Genomic DNA, 24028 nt, shown 5'->3' with positions numbered 1-24028 from the left:
CTCCTCATAGCAATGGGAACGTTTAATCACGTTCGGGAGTTGAAAGGATGATGAATGCGATTTCAATAAATCTGAAAATACGTTTGGTGGAGGGAACTACGTTCGTAAAGGCATTTAAAGAATAATTTTGTTTTTGCTAATGGATTTAAAATGTGTATCGGAGAACCAACAGATTCAAGTAGCATCTCTTGTAAGCCATAGTATTTTTAGAGAGACTTTTTACGCATGTTTACTGTAGCTTGACAGCATGTACGTATCATTTCCACGAAACACATTCACAACAGCATGGGCTGACCACAAGAAAGGTGTGTCTAGCGTAACTTCGCCTTTGTTAAATTAACGTATATAATACACATATAGCCGTAAGTGCAAGACCCACTAACATGTGAAGAATAACGAAGCTAGAACAGTTACACTAGTAGTAAAAACTAGAAATGCTCAGGATATGACATACAGTACCTCTTACGGGCGAAGAGATGCGTGGTGCCTTTGCACAGTGCGTGTAGGAAGAGTAGACAGTAGTTTGTTGACAATAAGAGAAACAGAGACGGTCCCGGACAAAAGCGACTAGTTTTACAAGATGTGTAACATTAGAAACAAAAACTGTTAAACGAAGGTGAATGAGAACAAAAGCCGGCCGCGGTGGCCGAGTGGTTCTAGGCGCTTCAGTCCGGAATCGCGCGACTGCTGCGGTCGCAGGTTCGAAGCCTGCCTTGGGCATGGATGTGTGTGATGTCCTTAGGTTAGTTAGGTTTAAGTAGTTCTAAGTACTAGGGGACTGATGATCTCAGATGTTAAGTCCCATAGCGCTCAGAGCCATTTGAACCATTTTCCGAGAGCAAAATTTCTGCCGGAGAGAGAAGGAACAGAAGAATCCTCTTCACAGCTAGACTTCAAGAATATATAAATTTCTGCATAGGTGTATGTATGTTTATGTAGGTTCCACATCTCCTCCTAAACCACTGCAACGATCTGAACCAAACGTGGTACACATATCAGTAATGTAAAGAAGCACTGTGGGGTTAAGATACGCTTACGTCGCATAGGGGCGGAAATGAGGAGGGGATGAGACTGTATCGCAACTCAGGAGCACCTGGAGCAATTTCAGCCTTCGTTAGATACATGAGTTGCTATTTGCATAAAAATACTGAGAGTAAGATTTTCCACTACCACTATAAAGTTGGGTGTGAACGAGAACAGATGACAAAATATTCAAAATCGACCTGTTTGAATAATTTTCCTGTATTCAGTTGACTAGGATTACTTTCAAAAGTATGAATTTGTTTCTCATTTGTGCTGTCAGTGTGTCAACCAGGTCGCTATAATAAATACTTCTCCAAACTTGGTACACATATTACTTACTCTCTGGAGAGAAATATTGTGGGAGTAAAAACCAAACCACCAATTTCCCACTGTGTTGGAGGTAAGGGCGATAATGGAGTGATGGACAGAGAGGGAGGAGATGATCAGAAAGAAACTGGGGTGCAGGATATGGATGGAGAGAGAGAGGAGTGGAGCAGGAGATGACATAGAGAGAGGTGGGAGGAGGAGATGGAAGAGAGAAGTGGGAAGGACAGATGAAGAGAGAGAGAGAGGTGGTAAGAGGATATGGACAATGAGCGGGTCAGGAGGAGATGGACAGAGTGAGGAGTAGGGTGAGATGGGTAGGGAGATGGGGGAAGAAAAGATGGGTGGTGGGAAGAGGAGAAAGAGCTAAACCTGTTGAAGTTGGGGGAGGTGTAGGAGGGAAGTGGATGATAAAGAGGGTTAGTAGGCCGGTGGAATGGGAAAATGGTAGCGGAGGCAGGTGGAAAAGGGAGAGAAAGAGAGTATGAGGTGGACACGACGTGAGGAGGCAGGGGGAAATGAGAGGGGGTGTAGTGAGGCAGAAGGAAGGGGGACATGTTGTGTGGAGGCAGTTGGTAGAGGCACAGGCAGTGTGGCAGCACGTGGATAGAGTCAGGGTGTTAGAAGGCAGGTGGAAGAGAGACAGTGTGATGAAATAGGTGGAAGAGAAGAGAGAGTTATAGAAGGGTGAAGGTAGATCAGGGGAGAGATCAGAATATGGGTGTGATACACATGTGACATACATGTATGCAGGGGAAGGTGCTAGGAGCAAGGATGCGGAAGTGCAGGGAATTAGCTCCGCCGTAAATCCTTTTACTCCTTTGCTGTTTCATTCGATACCCAAACGGCAGGTAATGCTGTTATAGATTTTTTTCCAGCCAGATCAGAGAGAGCTAGATGTGGGCAAAAGAGTTCTTTAATACGGATGTTCACCTTCCTTTTATTTCTTATGTGCAGTTATTATCAATGTTTTCACCTTGATAATTTCGTTTTCACTAGCGCCAAACTGCTCGTAGCTTAAGTCTTCCACAGAATTAAATGTCAGTTGGTGTGGCATATTGAAGCTCTACCGGTTTGGAAAATCTGTGAAATCCTCTCTGATTTTAGTTATTTGGTACATCGGGTGTGTCGTATGCACACAACCAGCCGCTTGTGAGGCGTCTGCTTGACTCAGTCATAGCACTAATGAGCTGCTTGTCGCATTCTGGCATAAGAAGTGTCTGCCGCTTTGTGCAGCTTGTTGAAATATATGGCCATTGTGTAGCCAGCTATTACACCATGTGTTTCGTTAAGCTTTACGACTTTGATGTCCTTGAAAATAACTAAGAGGAGAACAACAATTACAGTCTGTGCCTTAAAGGGAAACCGTATGAAAACATTGGTTAGAATAGGAAGAGGGGAATTAAAGTTATTGTGGGATATTGTTGTCCCAAACCAACATTAAAAGAGTCAGAGAAGAATACTGTCAAAGAACAATGGATACCAATTTGAGAAAAGAAAAGCTGCTGGCTGTAACCCAAGGAAAATCATGCATGAGTAGCTGAACGTACAAAAATACATTAGGGGGCCTATTAGACAGCTTCCTTAAGCCTGACACAAAATGTTAGCAGCAAAATAATACTATCAAATAATGGTGGGTATGGTGTCACAAAGAATAAGATATTGTTCATTATGGTATCGCGATCTTTATTTTATTATGGTATCAAATAGAATATCTTAAATAACGATACAGTTTAAATAATATATCCTCTGTTGGTAAGCGCGTCACGTCAGATGAAACACTCGAGCTTTCGACATCTGTCTCCGCTGTCGTCATCAGGAGTAGAAATTACTGACTGTCGGTGCTCGCTCTGTTTATATCTAGAAGAAGGTACTAGTGACCATAAAGTCGTTGTGGCTTCTATGTGGATGTTGCAAAATAAATAAATAAATAAATAAATAAATAAACAGCGTAGAGTTTTCTTGTTTGGGAAAGCAAATAAAAGTGTGATTAATGAATATCTTCATAGTCAGCTCCAAGCATTCACCGCGGGACACAAAGATATTGAGCATCTTTGGTCGGAATTTAAAGGTATTGTCCACCATGAGCTAGAGAAGTATGTGCCTAGCGAAAGTATAGGGGGGGGGGGGGGGAGGGGGAAGGAAAGGATCTACCTTGGTACAACAAACATATTAGGAAGTTGCTGAGAAAGCAGAGAATCTTGCACATTCGTTTTAAACATAGTCACTGCCCCGCTGACAAACTGAAATTATGCGAAATGAAAGCAGCTGTCAGAAGGAGAATGAGAGACTCCTTTAACGAATTTGAAAGCAATACTTTATCTGCATATTCTAAAAATAACCTCAGAAAATTTTTGTCGTACGTAAAATCTTTGAACGCTACAAATAATTCTATACCTTCTCTTGCTGACAGTGCGGATTATGTAACTGATGATGATAAACAGAAGGCCGAAATTCTAAACCTAGCTTTCAAAAACTCGTGTACGATGGGGGACTGCAGCACCATTCCCCCTTTCGATTATCGAACAAACGAAAGGATGGCTGACATAGTGTTTAGTGTATCTGGGATTGTAAAACAGTTAAGATCCTTAGACGCCAGAAAGGGATCCGGCCCAGACGGTATCCCCGTAAGATTTTATGTTGACTGTGCTAGAAATATAGCACCATTCTTATCCGTCATCTATCAGAGATCACTGGAACGTCGGAAAGTTCCACGGGACCGGAAGAAGACCCAGGTCGTAGCAATCTATAAAAAGGTAGAAAATCGGATGCACATAATTACCGGCCAATTTCACTGACGTCGATTTGTTGTTGAATCATGGAACATATTTTGTGTTCAGACATAATGACCTTTCTAGACTCTGAGAAGCTCATCTGCAGAAACCAGCACGGTTTTAGAAAACAGCGGTCATGCGAGATACAACTGGCCCTCTTTGTGCATGATATACAACAGGCTCTAGATACCGGCTCCCTGGTTGATGCCATATTTCTCGACTTTCGAAAGGCGTTCGACTCAGTTCCGCAATGTCACTTGCTACAAAAAGTGCGCGCTTACGGTCTATCCAGTGACATTTGCGGTTGGATAGAAAGTTTTTTAACAGACTGGGAGTAGTATTTCGTCCTGAACAGGGTAACTTCAACAGAAACAAGAGTAATTTTAGGTGTGCCCCAGGACAGCGAAATAGGTCCTCTGCTTTTTACGAGTTACATAAGGGATCTGGTTGATGGTATTGACAGCGGTCTTAGACTGTTTGCCAATGATGCTGTAGTCAACAGGAAAGTAGTATCACACGAAAGTTGTGAACAAATCAGTGAAGATGTGCAGAAAAGTAATGCGTGGTGTAATGACTGGCAGTTATCTCTGAATATTAGTAAGTGTAACTTACAGCGTATAACAAGGCAAAAATCCCCATTAATGTATGAGTACAAAATAAATGATCAGTCTTTGGAATCGGTAACATCAGTCCAGTATCTGGGTGTGACTATTCGAAATGATCTCAAATGGAATGATCTGATTACAAAAGTAACGGGTAAGTCGAACTCTAGATTGCGGTTTATTGGTAGAATCCTGAAGCGATGCAGTCCTTCAACATTGGAAATAGTTTACAATACGTTAGTTCGTCCAGTCTTAGATTATTGTTCATCTATATGGGACCCTTACCAGTTGGGTCTTTTTCAAGAAATTGAAAAGGTCCAAAGAATAGCAGTAAGATTCGTGACTGGTACATTTAGCCATCGCGAGAGCGTTTGAAGTGGGACACACCTGCAGATAGACGACGCGCTAAACAGAAGGGGCTGCTCAGTAAATTCCGAAATCCAATCTTCGCCGAGGATGTAGAGCGTATATTATTACCACCAACTTTCAAATCGCGTAATGATCATCACTGAAAGATAAGGTAAATTAGAGCTCTTACTGAGGCGTTCAGACAGTCGTTTTTCCCTCGTGCGATCCGCGAGTAAAGCAGTGGGTGGAGGTGAAATGTGACTTTGGCGCCAATTGTGGCCTCCGGTACACACCGCTTGGTGGCTAGCGGAGTATATATGTAGATGTAGAACAACTTGTTGAATGTCAACGAGGAAGTGAGATTAGCAAATGGCGTTAGTAAAATATCTTTTAACCAATTAAAAACTTAAGCGGTCTGGAAAACATTAACAGGTATCTGAAGTTAGCCGAACTGCATATTAATCATCTAAACCTTAACATTTACAAATTTTTTCAGTTTTCTTTAAAATACAGGGTGATTCAAAAAGAATACCACAACTTTAGGAATTTAAAACTCTGCAACGACAAAAGGCAGAGCTGAGCACTATCTGTCGGCGAATTAAGGGAGCTATAAAGTTTCATTTAGTTGTACATTTGTTCCCCATTTCAGCCAATAAAGTTTTTGGTCCCTTTTTCTTCGAAGGTGCTACTGTAACTGGACTACAGTATTTGGAGATGTTAGGGAATTGGCTGTTCCCTCAGCTCGAACGAGAAGCACAACATATTTCAGCAGGATGGAGCGCCACCACATTGGCACTTATCTGTCCGTAACTACCTGAACGTCAACTACCCGAGGCGATGGATCGGCCGCCAGGCAGCCCGTGACAGAGCACTTCATCACTGGCCTCCAAGAAGCCCTGATCTTACCCCCTGCGATTTTTTCTTATGGGGATATGTTAAGGATATGGTGTTTCGGCCACCTCTCCCAGCCACCATTGATGATTTGAAACGAGAAATAACATCAGCTATCCAAACTGTTACGCCTGATATGCTACAGAGAGTGTGGAACGAGTTGGAGTATCGGGTTGATATTGCTCGTGTGTCTGGAGGGGGCCATAATGAACATCTCTAAACTTGTTTTTGAGTGAAAATAAACCTTTTTAAATACTCTTTGTAATGATGTATAACAGAAGGTTATACTATGTTTCTTTCATTAAATACACATTTTTAAAGTTGTGGTATTCTTTTTGAATCACCCTGTATAAAATCTGCAGATTTGGTAACACACAAGTCCACCTGAAGTCAGCCGATCTGCATATTAATAATCAAAACCTTAACATTTACAAAAAATTTCTGGTTTTTATTTTCATATACAAAATCTGCAGATTTGGTAACACACAAGCGATGCGTCACGTCCGTTGGTGATTAACTTCAGAACCGGGGAAAATTATTCAGATATAATCCCGTCCCACCACAGGCGGAATAGCCCGACGGACAGAGTGGACGGTGTGAAGTCGCCACCGGTGGGCGTGCTGGCAGATGCTCATATACTATACATCGTGAACTACAACAGACTAAGAACGGCGCATATATCACTATATTACCATTTAAGAAACAGAAATAAAAAAAAACAATCATATGCCCAATAAGCGAATACGGCGATAAGCAACAAAGCACATAACATCTGGGTAGCACTCTTGTCACAGGAATGAGAAAACCAATAAAGCCTGTGTGCCCCCAAAATCAATTGACAGACAGTCACTTGTAGTAATTACATAGCCAGAGCAGTCACTAAACACTATTTTGGAATGGAAGCTAATTTAAACTCGCTGACCTAGAAATATGCTTTGCTGCAAGACACTAGCTAAACAACCGAATCTCGGATGCCAAACATGGCTTGCCAGGCAGCCGATACCAACTACAATGGAAAAGTATATCCTTATTTTAGCAGAATCTAGCATGGAAAATCTCAGGGCGGGTGAACTAACAACCCCACCAAAATGTTTTACAAACAGTTAACTAAAATGATTACACCGAAAAGGCACTCTGATTAAATTAGACCAACCCACATAAAAAGTATTTCTACACTAAAATAGCCACAGGTAAAAGGTACGCTGATTAAATCAGACTTCACTGTATTTAAAAGGATGAACAACAGACACTTCTGCCCTCAACATGGCCCACGGTATGCCCTTCTAAGTATGACCAATTTAAACAGGCAGTTCTAATTTACGTAACTCGACTTGTTCCGTAACACAGACCACGCAACTTTGACGCATTTCACAAACAGTTGTGACCAGCGCCTGTAATGAAACATAGTTGCTTCCATTAAGGTGAACTTCAGTTCCTTCGCAGTGAATTCCCATAAACAGCAAACACAGAAGGCCAGTCGGGAAGGAAAAGCTAGTCACAGCAGTACGACTTTAGAGGAAAACAAGGCGCAGAAACCACAAAAAGAGTCTCACCAAAATATTGGATGAATCGGTAGCGAAGTGTCACTCAAGATCTCCACATGCTCGACACAGGCCGATTTCCAGAGTTCCGTTGCCACCACGGCCAACATAAGTACCGTCTATGCACGAAGAGGTATGTGCTCCGCAAAAGCCGTTTACTATTGGCTCGAGACAGCAGAGGTAAACCGGCCTCGCGCCCCACAACTGCTCTTTCCAACTCCGCCCAAAAATTCTGTCAACCGTCTTGCTGGTCAACGCTCCTCGCGCGGAGAACCACCAAAGATCGTAACCCGCTACCGCGATCTATCGATCAGTTGATCGATCCAAGCCGGCACAGCTCAATATCCATATCTTTCGCTCTGCACCCTTCTCCCCACCTCCCTCCCTCTCTTGCCGCCCCCCTCTGGCTCCCTACCCAGTTTACCCCTAGCTCATAATCACCTATATCAGTTTGTGATACACACTGTATACAAACATTGCCCTTGGGCGTGCCTCTGAATAGCGCCCTGAACGGCGGTTTGTGTCGCTTACGCCCGAAACCAATGCTGACCAACTGCATAAGAGGGCCGAATCCATGACAAAATGGCGTTCGATAAACGTTATCATGGAATTACACTACTGGCCATTAAAATTGCTTCACCACGAAGATGACGTGCTACAGACGCGAAATTTAACCGACAGGAAGAAGATGCTTTGATATGCAAATGAATAGCTTCTCACGGCATTTACACAAGGTTGGCGCCGGTGGCGACACCTACAACGAGCTGACATGGGGAAAGTTTCCAGCCGATTCCTCATACACAAACAGCAGTTGACCGGCGTTGCCTGGTGCAACGTTGTTGTGATGCCTCGTGTAAGGACGAGAAATGCATACCATCACGTTTCCGACTTTGATAAAGGTCGGTTTGTAGCCTATCGCGATTGCGGTTTATCGTATCGCGACATTGCTGCTCGCGTTGGCCGAGATCCAATGACTGTTAGCAGAATTTGGAATCAGTGGGTTCAGGAGGGTAATACGAAACACCGTGCTGGATCCCAACGGCCTCGCATCACTAGCAGTCGAGACGACAGCATCTTATCCGCATGGCTGTAATGGATCGTGCAGCCACGTCTCGATCCCTGAGTCAACCGATGGGGACGTCTGCGAGACAACAACCATCTGCACGAACAGTTCGACGACGTTTGCAGCAGCATGGACGATCAGCTCGGATACCATGGCTGCGGTTACCCTTGACTCTGCATCACAGACAGGAGCGCCTGCGATGGTGTACTCAACGACGAACCTGGATGCACGAATGGCAAAACGTCATTTTTTCGGATGAATCCAGGTTCTGTTTACAGCATCGTGATGCTCATATCCGTGTTTGGCAACATTTCGGTGAACGCACATTGGAAGCGTGTATTCGTCATCGCCATACTGACGTATCACCCGGCGTGATGGTATGGGGTGCCATTGGTTACACGTCTCGGTCGCCTCTTGTTTGCATTGGCGGTATTTTGACCAGTGAATGTTACATTTCAGATGTGTTACGACCAGTGGGTCTACTCTTCATTCGATCCCTGCGAAACCCTACATTTCAGTAGGATAATGCACGACCGCATGTTGCAGGTCCTGTACGGGCCTTTCTGGATACAGAAAATGTTCGACTGCTGCCCTGGCCAGCGCATGCTCCAGATCTCTCACCAACTGAAATTGTCTGGTCAATGGTGGCCGAGGAACTGGCTCGTCACAAAACGCCAGTCACTACTCTTGATGAACGGTGGTATCGTGTTGAAGCTGCATGGGCAGCTGTACCTGTACACGCCATCCAAGCTCTGTTTGACTCAATGCCCAGGCGTATCAAGGCCGTTATTACGGCCAGAGGTGGTTGTTCTAGGTACTGATTTCCCAGGATCTATGCACCCAAATTGCGTGAAAATGTGATCACGTGTCAGTTCTGGCATAATATATTTGTCCAATGAATACCCGTTTATGGTCTGCATTTCATCTTGGTGTAGCAATTTTGATGGACAGTAGTGTTCTAGTAGAAAAATGAACGACGCCACAATGAAAAGTATGTACGACACGATATAGAGCGGAGTGTGCAGATAAAGTTAGGCTGTGCTCTTTGTCCACTTGGTAAGCCGTGAATAGTTCTGAAAGATGTGCCAAACTTGTGCTGCAATAGGGATCGTTCTACTTGCAGCAATTTCAACTGTGCATGTACGTCCTCATCTAGCCACCATCGCGGAAAACACCGCAGATTCCGAAAAAAACTGTAGCCTTATACCATACAAAAATTTCTTAATGTAAATCACAAACGCAGCATTTTACTAGTATATTAAAAAAATATCCCAAGAAAACACATGCAGTATGCACATTCTCCACTAGAGGCGCTGCAACTGCGACGGTTCGAAACTTAGTTCGTAGATTATCCGGAAGAGGCGCTACCTCAGCCGTTGCTCATCGCTGCCAACTTCCCAACTGGCCGGACTGTTACTGAAGCACCGCCTGTGTGTGTGTCAAGGGCCGTCCGCTGGGGCCGAGCGCTTCGCGCGGCGCCGGCGTCATCCTCAGCAACCAGAGCCTGGTGCTGCAGTCGGTGGGCCGCGCCAGCGGCGGCAACTACTCCTGCGTCGGCGTCAACTCCGAGGGCGCCGGCGAGAGCAAGCCCTTCCACCTGGACGTGCTCTGTGAGTACCAGCATTACTCCTCTTAGGCATAAGTAAAACTTGTTCCTGTGTCGTTAAGCATTTTGATCAAGTATGTTGCCCAAAACAAGCATCACTGCGGCCCAAGAAGTGAGCACCTATCACACGATCGGGAAAGAAATATTTATTTATAAATTAGGATAAACTGAATAGTTTCCCGTCACACGATGCCATTCTCGTATTGGTCCATCCCGTTATTAACGATGCCACACGTGCTGTACTTGAACCTCCTAGAGTCTCCTTCTAATGGCCGGCATACTTGTTAGATACGGTTGTATCTTATCTCACGGCTGCTTCAGTTGCACCTGCGAAACTAAACATCTAGAGACGGTGAGACGCATGGTTAAATCCGCAGGACAGAACGGGTAGTTGGAATTGTGGAAAGGGGCCAAAAATGAGCAGCTGTCAGTTACACTCAAACATATACAGGGTGTTACAAAAAGGTACGGCCAAACTTTCAGGAAACATTCCTCACACACAAAGAAAGAAAATGTGTTATGTGGACATGTTTCCGGAAACGCTTACTTTCCATGTTAGGGCTCATTTTATTACTTCTCTTCAAATCACATTAATCATGGAATGGAAACACACAGCAACAGAACGTACCAGCGTGACTTCAAACACTTTGTTACAGGAAATGTTCAAAATGTCCTCCGTTAGCGAGGATACATGCATCCACCCTCCGTCGCATGGAATCCCTGATGCGCTGATACAGCCCTGGAGAATGGCGTATTGTATCACAGCCGTCCACAATACGAGCACGAAGACTCTCTACATTTGGTACCGGTGTTGCGTAGACAAGAGCTTTCAAATGCACCCATAAATGAAAGTGAAGAGGGTTGAGGTCAGGAGAGCGTGGAGGCCATGGAATTGGTCCGCTGCTACCAATCCATCGGTCACCGAATCTGTTGTTGAGAAGCGTACGAACACTTCGACTGAAATGTGCAGAAGCTCCATCGTGCATGAACCACATGTTGTGTCGTACTTTTAAAGGCAGATGTTCTAGCAGCACAGGTAGAGTATCCCCTATGAAATCATGATAACGTGCTCCATTGAGCGTAGGTGGAAGAACATACTGACGAAACTAAAATGAGCTCTAACATGGAAATTAGGCTTCTCCGGACACATGTCCACATATTATCTTTTCTTTATTTGTGTGTGAGGAATGTTTCCTGAAAGTTTGGTCGTACCTTTTTGTAACACCCTGTATAACTTTATTTAGTTGCCCAAACATTACAGCGCAAATTTCCGACCTTAACTCTCGGCTGAAAATGTCACACAATCTTATGGCTAAAGGGCACAACCTCCTTAATTTTTAAAACGGCTCAAGGCCCCTGATTAAAAACACAACTACAATAAATTTTCAAAACGCAGATTTTATCCTTAATTAATATTTCAAATGAGGCTGAAAGCCCAAACATTCTGAGACTTGAGAAGTAAGGAATTTTAATTTTAAGACGGCTGAAGGCTCATGATTTAGAAACAAAACTACAATAAATTTTGAAATGTAGAAGGCCCAAAGCTTTATCCTTAAATATTTTTAAAAAAGAGGTTGAAAGCCCAAACAATCTAAGACTTAACAATAAGGAATCTTACTTTTAAAACGGCTGAAGGCCAATGATTCAGAACACAACGGCAATAAATTTTTACAATGCTGAAAGCCCAAGGCCTTATCCTTAAATAATTTTTTTAAAAGAGGCTGAAGACCCAAACAATGCAAGACTTGACAAGTAAGGAATTTTCAATTTTAAAGCGGCTGGAGGCCCATTATTTAAAACCCTACTAGTAGCATACAAATTCAAACCATCGGCTATGAGCTATTAAAATATACAATGAAACACCAATAAGAAGGGACAGTACAGCCAGCGGCGCTCAGAAGTTTCCAAGGGTTCGGTCTGCACTTGAGATATTAACGTTTGCTTAGGGAAGACAGGTAGTCGGCCCGCCCGCATCTCGTGGTCGTGCGGTAGCGTTCTCGCTTCCCACGCTCGGGTTCCCGGGTTCGATTCCCGGCGGGGTCAGGGATTTTCTCTGCCTCGTGATGGCTGGGTGTTGTGTGCTGTCCTTAGGTTAGTTAGGTTTAAGTAGTTCTAAGTTCTAGGGGACTGATGACCATAGATGTTAAGTCCCATAGTGCTCAGAGCCATTTGAACCATTTGGTAGTCGGCCCAACTATATTCGATACGCCGCCAACCCAACCAAGGGACAGTCAACGGACCCACCGACAAGACGACTGGCTTTCCACCCGATCATTACACAAGGAACTCCAAAGCCAAAACGTAAAAGGCGTAGCCGCCCACAACCAAGTAGGCATAAGCTGTCAAAACTACACACGTCTTGGACAACGACAACACGGTGAGGAAAGGACACTGCTTGAATTTTACGTCAGCGGCCAGGACAGGTAACCGGAACCTTTACGGCCACAAGGCAGAAACTTCCGCTGGTGCACTTGGAGTTCAAATAACCAAAATGTAGTTAGACTCCACAGAATGGTGGCCAGACTTTCGCCAAATCGAACACTCGCTGTTGCTCACAGGAATAGCCCCCAACAGCCAACCATGAAAACCAACGGCACAATGTGAAGAGACTGGCTTCGGTAATTAAATCAGCACTCAACTTTGATGTCCTCTGTCGGTGAGCCACGAACCTCGTAGCAGTCGTAACGGCTCCCACACACTCCTACACTGCGTAGAGCCCGTTAGCGGGCCCGGCCCACTGCGCCGCGGAGATTTCCTGGCTGATCCACACCAACAGACAGACTGCTCAGAGCCAGTACGCCGACAACATTTAAAATAACTTAGCAGTCAAAATCGCACTAACTAAACGCAGTTTCACGAACACTTGCACTGAGAACTAGACAATGCTAACGGCAGTGACTGTACAATAACAGGGACGAATCACGAGTCGGCACACACAGCCAACCCATAAGCGATCGCCGGCAAGACGACCGACCGACGACCAACCAAAGTCGTCCCCACTCCAGTCGTGAGTGTCTGCAAGCGTCGGGCGAGTCACGGCGGTCCGGACCTCACTGCTGCCGCGCCCCGACTGAACTTGTGCCGCGTGCCAACTCAAACACTGCCAGGTCCCAACTAACTGCTGGCATGTTCCAACTGACTCGCAGATCCGAACAAACTCCGAACACACGACAACCGGGAAGTAACAGCAGTCCAGCAAAGATAATACGACAGGGCTTGTATCGATAAGGGCTGCTGCTGCCGCTCACGGGCAGGCAAAGCAGTAATTCAGTGACACAAGTAATTGAAACTAACATAACAAGGTGGCAGTACGGCAAAAACAGGATGTCAAATAAGAGATGGAACGAACACTAGCCAAGCACGGTTCAGACGTATAATGAAATTAATTTATGAAAATACGAGGAAATTCTTTGTTATTTCAGTGCAGTTGTGATATAAACCTTTCTCACTGTAGTTCTGATCACTACAAGTCGATACAAGTTACAATACTGCATATACTGACAATGTTTACTATCTGACACTACCGAAACTCTGTTATAACACCTTCAATTCGGAATCACATCCACACAACTGCGAAGACTGCAAGAGCACACAATTGCGAGAATTGCCGAACAATCAGCGTAACAGCTTATGCATCCAAGTTGCTGACAAGAATAATATACAGAAGAATGGAAAATAAAATTGAAGTTGTGCTAGGTTACAATCAGTTTGGCTTTAAAGTAGGTATATGCACTAGAGACGTAATTCTGACGTTGCGGTAGATAATGTAAGCAGGACTAGAGGAAAAACAAAACACGTTCATAGGATGGTTCAAATGGTTCAAATGGCTCTGAGCACTATGGGACTCAACTGCTGAGGTCATAAGTCCCCTAGAACTTAGAACTACTTAAACCTAACTAACCTAAGGACAGCACACAACACCCAGCCATCACGAGGCAGAGAAAATCCCTGACCCCGCCGGGAATCGAACCCGGGAACCCGGGCGTGGGAAGCGAGAACGCTACCGCACGACCACGAGATGCGGGCACACGTTCATAGGAATTGTCGACCTAGAAAAAACGTTCGACAGTTTAAAATGGTGCAAGATGTTCGAACTTCTGAGAAAAAACGGGTAAGCTATAGGGAGAGACGGATAATATACAATATGTACAAAAACCAAGAGAGAATAATAAGAATGAACGTCGAAGACCCATAGAGGTTTCTGCACCATCGCGTCTTAAGGTGTGGCGGTGCACACCTCCTGGCCTGCATTTAGAGTGAGGGCACCACAGTGGAACACGTGGTTGCAGCGGCCAATAGCGGCGTCCCCGATCGAGTACTTAAGCGCCTGCGTGTCGCTCGGCCTGCCAGTTTAACCTCGCGTGCATCTCAGGACATATCGCCTCGCATTAGACAGCGTATTGTTCAAATGTGTGTGAAATCTTATGGGACTTAACTGCTAAGGTCATCAGTCCCTAAGGTTACACACTACTTAACCTAAATTATCCTAAGTACGAACACACACACCCATGCTCGAGGGAGGACTCGAACCTCCACCGGGACCGGCCGCACAGTCCATGACTGCAGCGCCTTGGACCGCTCGGCTAATCCCACGCGGCTAGACAGCGTATTGACTTTCGTGTTTTCTTTACGAGTGGACTTGGTTGTCTTGTTTGGTTCGTGACTCTGTTGTCTGTTCTTGTTGTGTCGTAAGGTTCTTCGTTGCTCGTGTCCGTCCTCTCCCGTTGTGTTGTTGTTCGTGGGCCGCTCCGCGGGTTACGTCGGGCTTCCGTCACTACAGCCCCGCGACCGTTTCGGTCGCCGTTACAACAAAGTGCTCGTATTAAAAAGGATGTAAAACAGGGATGTAGTCTTTCCCTCCTACTGTTCAATTGAAGAAGCAGTGATGTAAATAAAAGAAAGCTTCAGGACAGGAATTAAAATTCGAGGTGAAAAGATATCAATGATACGATTTGCTGATGAGATTGCTAGCCTGAGTGAAAGTAAAGAAAAATTACATGATATGCTGAATAGGAGTACAGAATATGGACTGGCAGTAAATCGAAGAAAGAGGAAAGTAATGAGAAGTAGCAGAAATGAGAACAGCGAGAAACTTAGCATCAGGATTGGTGGTCACGAAGTAGATGCGGTTAAGGAATTCTGCTACCTGGTCAGCAAAATAACCAATGATGGAAGGAGCAAGCAGGACATCAGAAGCACAGTAGCCCTGGCAGATTGGGCATTTGTGGCCAAGAGATGTCTACTAATATCATACATAGGCCTTAATTTGTGGAAGAAATTTCTGAGAATGTACGTCTGGAATACGGCATTGTATGGCAGTGAACAATGGACGGTGGAAAAGCCGGAACAAAAGAGAATCGAAGCATTTGAGATGTGGTGCTACAGGTGAATGTTGAAAATTAAGTGGACTGATAAGGTAAGGAATGAGGAGGTTCTGCGCAGAATCGGAGAGAAAAGGAATATGTGGAAACCTCTGACATGGAGAAGGGACAGGGTGATGGGACATCTGTTAAGACATGATGGAATGACTTCCATGGTACTAGAGGGAGCTGTAGAGAGCTAAAACTGTAGGGGATGACAATGATTGGAGTGCAACCAGCTAATAATTGAGGACGTAAGATGCAAGTGCTACTCTGATTTGTAGAGGTTGGCATAAAAGAGGAATTCAAACTAGTCAGAAAACAGAATACACACACAAAAAAAAACAATCCGTTACAACAACTAACAACAACATTTGAAAATTAACCTCTCTGTAACTGGCTTTCACGATATCATTTGACATCCATGTGCAGTTTCTACCATAGCAGATGATCGATACGTATCAAAACATGTTAGTACCGTACGTGATGGTGGAAGCTACTTCCCTTGCCATCAGTCGTTCTGCAGGCTGTCATGACGGCCATTCCCTTCATATCCCACCTACATTAGAGGAAGTTCTTTATAATGTCATTGTACTGCACTGTCTGACCGCAGAAACTTAGCCCCAGTCTGTACTCGGTACTTGTCGGGAGATGTCGGAAGTCATCGTCTTGGAGCTACTGTCAATCGATGCCAATAAACAGTAGACATCGTTGCATTATTACCAGCGCGTTTGGTACTGTGGTCGCAGACAAGAGACAACGAGAGAACGTCCATCGTTACTTATAATTCAGTGACACCTCATAGGCTTGATATTCATTGTAAGGTCCGTAAAATAATAATGAATGTAGCCAGATTCTGCAATCGAGGAAAGGAATTAAATAGAGTACTGCACTCGTCGGTACAGAGTACGGCACCATACACTGATCGTAGCAGCAGAACGATTAAAATTATCGGCTATTTGCCAATATAAAACTAGGCATCGTACCTCGTGTGTCAGCAAGAGAAGTATAGCTTTAATTCAATTCACTTTCTTCATTTGACAGTCCACGGACTAGCTTGCTGTGCAGCTTGAATGACATACTATGTATTTTCAGTGCATTATAGTCAAAGCAGGCAGGTAGCATATTAAACGCAGTTGAATAATTTAAATCAATTCCGGGGTATTGTCGGACCACCAGTATCACAATTGTAATCAGGCATAATACCTTTTTTTCCCCCTTTTTTTTCGAAGGTTATTATAGAAGGCGGAACTTTTGAATTTAACGCAAAGTTAGACAGTCGATTTCAGGATTTTCGAAAGTGTAACCAAAATTTTTGTATTTATGTGACACCGTTTACAAGCAATAAAGATACGCAATATGCAAGAATACTTTCATATGGAATGCTTCGAGCTGCAGTCTGACATCAGCCGCGCTGCTGCTACGGTCGCAGATTCGAATCCTGCCTCGGGCATGGATGTGTGTGATGTCCTTAGATTAGTTAGGTTGAAGTAGTTCTAAGCCTAGGGGACTGATAACCTCGGATGTTAAGTCCCATAGTGCCTAGAGCCATTTGAATTCTGACATCAAACTAAGAGATAAATTTGATAATATAGCTTTGTTCAACTTTTTCAAATTATACCTGCAAACAACAAATATCCCAGGTTGCACAGTTATGCATAAAACACCTCATTTTTGCTTGGAAACCCGTAAGGTTTGCGAACAGTTGTTTTCAAGAATAAAACGCAGAAAGTCTAAAAATAGAACCAAAATCTTACGCCTTGAGAACACCGTAAGAATTGTAACCACTTCGATTGAACCAGATATTAATACGTTTCCGAATTTCAGAGTCGTATATCACGCTAATTCTATGATTTGTAAATAAAATTACTAATGGAATCTTATATGTAAAATGTCTAATTTTTCCTTTTTACTCAGCGGATTTGTTAATGTTAAGTAGTGTATTAGATGGTCTGCACCAGTGTTGATCCGTACAAGACGCTCTTGAATTGTCAGTTCTGGAAGACAAACAATAAAACATCCCCTCTTGCCTTTCCTCTAAGCTCGTGGTGACCACGTTGTTTACCCTCTGGCCCGGAGTTGAGCGGCCGACTTTACCTTCCTCACAGGGACGAATTCACCAACGTAAATGAAAATGAAACACATCTTAAAATATTAGAGTGCCTGTAAATATTTTTGTTTGTTACTGAGCAGGAAAACAGTCTGAAGAAGCTCTCAATGTAAATTGATGTTTTAGGATTCTGCTATCAGTATCTAGGTGCCTGTTATTATAAAATATGGCTGAGAACCGCGATCCACACCAATGCTCTTTTCGGCTCGCGTGCCGCTGTTTGACGAACCCTGGTCTACCCATCACTTTCACGTACGTAGTGGTGGAAGAATGTTTGTTTTAACGCAACTCTGCGCACCGGAATTCGTAAAATGTTGTCGTTGCAGTCCCTATTGGAACGATACATACCTGGCTGTAGTATATTCCTAGATTCATCACTTAAAGCTGTTTCTTGAAACGTTTAAGTGGCCTTTCTCAGGACAGTTTGCAGCTGTCTTCATGAACGTCTCAGTACAATTTCTACAGGATTTATGACAATTTCCGATGGGTCAAACAAACCAATGACCATTCCTCCTCTATTACCTTGTATACTTTTAATATCCTGTACTTCCTAATTGGTATGAGCCCAACACACTTGAGCAACATTAAAAAAGAAAGAAAAAAAAATGAAGAATCGCAAGAGTGTTTTGTGAGTAATCTCCCTTGTAAATTGTCTGCATTTTTCTAGCAGTCTACCACTGAACGGAAGACTGACACCGGCTTAACCTGTGACTGCGCCTATGTGGTCGCACCATTTCATATCGCTAGGAACTGTTACAGCCTCGTATTTGAATGAGACGGCCGAGTCCAGTTGTGACCACCGGCAGCGACAATACATGCTTCCAGTCTGGTATGCTCCCCATGCAGGTCTGGGGTCTAGAATAGGCCCGAGGTATATCTCCCTGTCGTAAGAGGCGACTAAAAGGAGTCTCACACGTTTCATGTGATGGTACCCTTTAGGGTTTGACCTCCATTTTTCAAAATTTTCACGAACAGCGAGGCATTGGGGGAAGGGCGCCTTATATGGTGCACAGTATCCATCATGCACTGACACTTCTCGCATCCTTTGTCGACGTGAATCTTCACTTCCGCTCATTCTCCAGCTGTTGGGCGAAGTCACCCTCCTGGGTGCGTTTTCCTCCATGCTCTGTGCAGTATCGCTTTCTCCTGGGTGCGTCTTCCTTCATCGTCTATGCATTATCGCTTTCTGTGCTGTCCACGATAATGGACCGTTATGGTGGGGCCGCCATGTACCCACCATGTACCCTGTTGGCTGTAGCCTCCTGACCACAGGGATCGCTCTGCTGATGCCAGCGCCGTTAACTCCCCACGTATGCCAAAGAGTAGATGCCCGCCACCGTGGGGCATCAGGACTGCAGGCAATGACCATCCTGCCAGGTGACCTTTGCTGCAGCTGGGTGGCGCCCATAGGCAGGGCCCATAGTCGGAGAGGGTGGCATCAGGGCAGATGACATGCCATGAAGTGTAGTACATCATCTCCTGCTGGTGGTCAAACACCAGCAGTCTCTACCGGTCAAGGTCTAACTTCAATTCTAAGAAATACGACCCCAAATTGTCGCGCCCCTCCCACACTGGCCACACCATGGGAACCACGCCAGGCTAAGAATGGCAGTGAAGCTTATTCACCCCAGTACCTTGTAAGTACGAGAGGTGATTGGGAATCTTCTTGTCAATGAAACCTCAGTTTTTCGTGGAGCATTTGGAGGACAAGTTTGGGGAGGTGGAGCGCTTGTCCAAAATGCTGTCTGGGTCAGTCTTGATCAAAACAGCATCCTCTGCCCAGTCACGGGCACTATTTGTGTATTTGCGTACCATATTTCACAGGGACCTTCTTTCCCAGTCTGGCGATGAGCTGCGCGCCAGTTTAGAGCAGCGTGGTGTCCATTTCGGTCAGCGCGTCCACTGGGGTCTGAGGGATAATCACGTTGCCACTGGTGCCTTCATCTTGACCTTCGAGTGCGACACATTACCCGAGGAGGTCAAGGTGATGGTCTAGCGCTGTGACAAGGAGAAATATTTCCCTCCCCAATGCGGTGCTTTAAGTGCTGGAAGATCGTCCATATGTCTTACTGCTGTACTTCCAGAGTCACCTGTCGTGATAGTGGACGTCCTTCACATCCCAATACTCCCTGTGACCCATCCCTCCCAACTGTGTCATCCGCTGAGAGCACAATTCGCCTTGCTCGCCTGACTGCTGGATTCTCCAGAAATAAGGAAAAATAATGGAATACAAGACCCTGGACCGACTGACCTACACTGAGGGTAAGAGAAAATATCAGAGACTCCTGTGCACATGACATCAACCTACGCCACCGCTTCCCTTCCGCGGCGTACAGTTGGCTCTCAGAGCTGTCAGATTTCACCTGCCCCTTAGTGGTGGGAGGCACTTCCCTCCTTGTTGCTCCTACATAACCTACTTCAGGAGCAACACCTGCCCCAACCACTGGGGATGTCAATCCCCACATCTCAGCTGGAGAAGCATCTGTCTTCTTTGGTTTCTCTTGCCAGGAAGGGATCACTTGGGTCACTCCCTTCCCAGGTTCCTACCAGTGGCAAAGCTGACAGCCGCCAGTAGCTGAAGCAACACAGGTAGCTCGTCTTAGGGCTTTACGGTCCTCCTCAGTCCCTGGCGCTGAATCAGTGAAGCCCTCCCAGCTGGAAAAGTCTAAGGAGCAGCTAGAGAAACATATAAATAAAAATATCCCCACGAACCAAAGACTGTGGTGGCACACACACAACCACTATTGTGTCTGAGGATGAGGTGGAGATTTTGACGTCCGTTGAGGACCTAGATCTCGCTGGGCCCTCAGACACAATGGATGTCGATTGCACATGTACTCGTCTGGTGGCAGCAGGTGACCCTGAGGCTAAGACTGTCTCATTGGGTGTTTCATGCCTTCCCAGTATCACGATCACGTAATCCTGCAGTGGAATTGCGGCGGTATTTTCCACCTCCTGCCTGAGCTATGACAACTGTTAAGCTTTACACCTGCTTTCTGCATTGCCCTACAGGACACCTGGTTCCTGGCAGTGTGGACCCCTGCACTCCGTGGCTATAATGGATACTACAGGAACCATAGCGACTATATCATAGTGTCAGGAGGGGTCTGCGTCTATGTCCTGCACTCAGTATGTAGTGAACCTGTGCCCTTCAAACCCCTCTTGATGCTGTGGCTGTTAGGATAAGGACAATGCAGGAAATAACTGTCTGCAATGTATATTTTCCTCCAGATGGTTCAGTACCCCTGAAAGTGTTGGCAGCACTGATTGATCAACTCCATAAACACTTTCTACTTTTGGGAGATTTTAACGCACATAACCCCCTGTGAGGCGGCGCCATGCTTACTGGCTGAGTTAGGGCGGTCGAAAATTTACTGTCACAACTCGACCTCTGCCTCTTAAATACAGGTGGCCCCACATATTTCAGTGGAGCACATGGCAAATATTCGGCCATTGATCTCTCGGTTTGCAGCCATGGCCTTCTCCCATCTATTCACTGGAGAGCACATGACAACCTGTGTGGTAGTGACCACTTCCCCATCTTCCTGTCATTCCCCTGGCGTCATGCCCACGGACGCCTACCCAGATGGGCTTTAAACAAGTCAGACTCGGAAGCCTTAATTTCTGCTGTCACCGCTGAATCTCCCCCACATGGTTCCATCGATGTCATCATTAAACAGGTCACCACAACGATCATTTTCTGCATCGGAAAATGGGATCCATCGCTATTTTGGGTGTCCACAGCGAAGGCTGTCCCTTGGTGGTCCCCGGAAGTCGCTGAGGCAATTACAGAGCGTCGACGAGCTCTACAGCGACACACATGCCACCATTTCCTAGGGCACCTAATAGCCTTTAAGCGGCTCTGTGCCCACGTTTGCCAGCTTATAAAACGACGGAAACAGGAGTGTTGGGAGAGGTATGCGTGGAACATTGGGTGCCATATGTCACCTTCCCAAGTCTGGACGAAGATATGTCGTTTTGGGTACCATACCCAAACATGTGTCCCTGACATTGACATCAATAGCGTGTTATCTACCGACACAAACGCGATTGCCGAGCACTATGCTCGAGCCTCTGCATGAGGGAGTGAGGGAGCTACCCCCCAGCCTTTCGCATTCTCAAATGGCGGATGGCAAGGAAGTCCTCTCGGTCACTTCACGCCACAGTGAACCCTATAACGCCCAATTTACATTGTGGGAGCTCCTCAGCACCCTTGCACGTTGCCCCGACACAGCTCCTGGGCTGGATCGGATCCAGAGTCAGATGATTAAACGTCTCTCGTCTGACTACAAGTGACATCTCCTCGTCATCTTCAACCGGATCTGGTGCGATGGCGTCTTCCCAAGCAAAGGCGGGAGACCCAATACTTCCTGTTGATCCATACGTTCCGCGACCAAGTCGGTGCTTCCCATTGTTCCCCCTCTACTCAGGAGAATGGCGTCCGGCAGGGCTCCTTATTGAGTGTCTAGTTTTAATAACTATTGACGATCTAGCAGCAGCTGTTCGACCCTGTGTCTTACCTTTTCTGTATGCAGATGACTTCTGCATTTCGTACTGCTACTCGAGCGCTGATGTTGTTGAGTGGCGAATACAGGCGCAGTCATGGCCTCTAGTCCACGACTTCCAGTTTTCAGCATCGAAGTCGTGTGTCATGCATTTCTATCGGCATCTCATCGTTCATCCAGAACCAGAAAGTTACCTTAATGACGGTCCACTCAGTGTGGTGGAAAAATATCGATTCTTAGGACTGGTTTCCGACACCTGATTGACTTGGCTACCTCACCTTCGTCAGCTTAAGCAGAAGTGCTGGCTGCATCTCAATACCCTCTGCTGCCTGAGCAACACCAACTCGATGCAGCTCTACAGAGCCTTTTTTCAATCCCGCATTGACTGTTGGACTCCGGTTTATGGTTCGGCGGCGCCCTCAGCTTTGCGTTTACTCGACCCAGTGCATCACTGTAGCGTTCACCTAGCGACGGGAGCTTTTAGAACGAGTCTGGTGATCAGTGTCCTGGAGGAGGCCGGAGTCTCTCCATTGATGGTTAAGAGTGCACAACTGCTCGCCAGTTACGTTGCACACATTCGTAGTTCTCCTGCGCATCCGAATTACCGTCTCCTTTTTCCAATCACGGCGGTCCATCTCCCACATCAGCGGCCCCGGTCAGGGATCACGATTGCGGTTCGCGTCCGGTCCTGTCTGTCTGAACTGGAGTCCTTCCTGCTACCACCTCTCATCGAGTTCCATTGACGTACACCTCCATGGTGTACACCTAGACCGCAGATTCTTCTGTATCTTTCGCATGGCCCTATGGACTCCGTTAACCCTGTGACTCTCCGCTATCACTTCCCTTCGATTCTCGACATTTACCGGGGTCATGAAGTGGTTTACACCGATGGCGCAACGGCTGATGGTCACGTAGGCTTTGCGTATGTTGTTGGAGGACATTTTGAATAGCATTCCTTGCCAGATGGCTGCCGTATTTTCACTGCCAATGTGGCGGCCTTATCGAGTGCTCTTGAGCACATCCGCTCATGCCCTCGCGAGTCATTTCTCGTATTTACTGACTCCTTGAGCAGCCTAAAAGCTATCGACCAGTGCTACCCTCGCCACCCCTGGTAGCGTCCATTCAGGAGTCCATCTATGCCCTGGTGGACCCCAGGACACATCTGAATCCTAGGCAATGAACTTACTGACAGGCTGGCCAAGTAGGCTTAACTGAAACCGCTTCTGGAGATGTTATCTCCGAAACTGATCTGCGTTCTGTCTTACGCTACAGGGTTTTTCCGCTTTGGGAGACGGAATGGCATAACACTACGCACAACAAACTGCATGTCATTAAGGAAGTATGAATGTGTGGAAGACTTCCATGCAGTCCTCTCGGAGGGAATCAGTTGTCCTCTGCCAGCTCCGCATTGGCCATACGTGGCTAACACATGGTTACTTCCTCCGTCGCGACGACCCATCTCGGTGTCGCGGTGACTCGCAAACGGGTCATGAACCTCTTGCTGGACTGCCCACTTTTAGCCATTCTGCTGCAGACTTTTAACTTTCCCAGCGTCCTACCTTCGGTGTTGGACAACAGTGCCTCAACAGCAGCTTTAGTTTTACGTTTTATTCGTGATGGTGGGTTTTATCATTCGATCAAAGTGTCCTCCACCCTTGTGCTTCTAGGGTGGAGGTTTTAATGTGTTGAGAGTGGCTGGCTTCTTTGTTATTCTCGTGGTCAGCCAACCATGATAATCTGCTCTCTTGTTTTGATCTCTTCTACGTGCGTCTTGAGTCTCTCTGTGGTTTTCTTGTCCGATTTAGACCATTTTAGTGTTTGTTGCCCTTCTGTCATTCTTGTGGTTTTCTCCTTTCTCCCACCCTTTTATTATTTTAATCG

At 45.7% G+C, this 24028-nt stretch overlaps 1 protein-coding gene across 1 annotated transcript in view; it reads left to right on the top strand.

Moving 5' to 3' along the window:
• LOC124795635 (nephrin-like) overlaps positions 1 to 24028 on the top strand; it is a 910890-nt gene that overhangs the window by 746670 nt on the left and 140192 nt on the right. The window contains exon 9 of the mRNA XM_047259707.1: positions 10011 to 10176. Coding sequence (XP_047115663.1) covers positions 10011 to 10176 — 166 coding nt within the window. The remainder of the gene's footprint in view (positions 1 to 10010; positions 10177 to 24028) is intronic.

Source organism: Schistocerca piceifrons, chromosome 4 (genome assembly GCF_021461385.2).
Source record: "Schistocerca piceifrons isolate TAMUIC-IGC-003096 chromosome 4, iqSchPice1.1, whole genome shotgun sequence".
In the NCBI taxonomy this organism is placed as follows: Eukaryota; Metazoa; Arthropoda; class Insecta; order Orthoptera; family Acrididae; genus Schistocerca; species Schistocerca piceifrons.
Note: the sequence above shows the minus strand (reverse complement) of the source record. Positions and strands in the feature narration are given on the sequence as shown.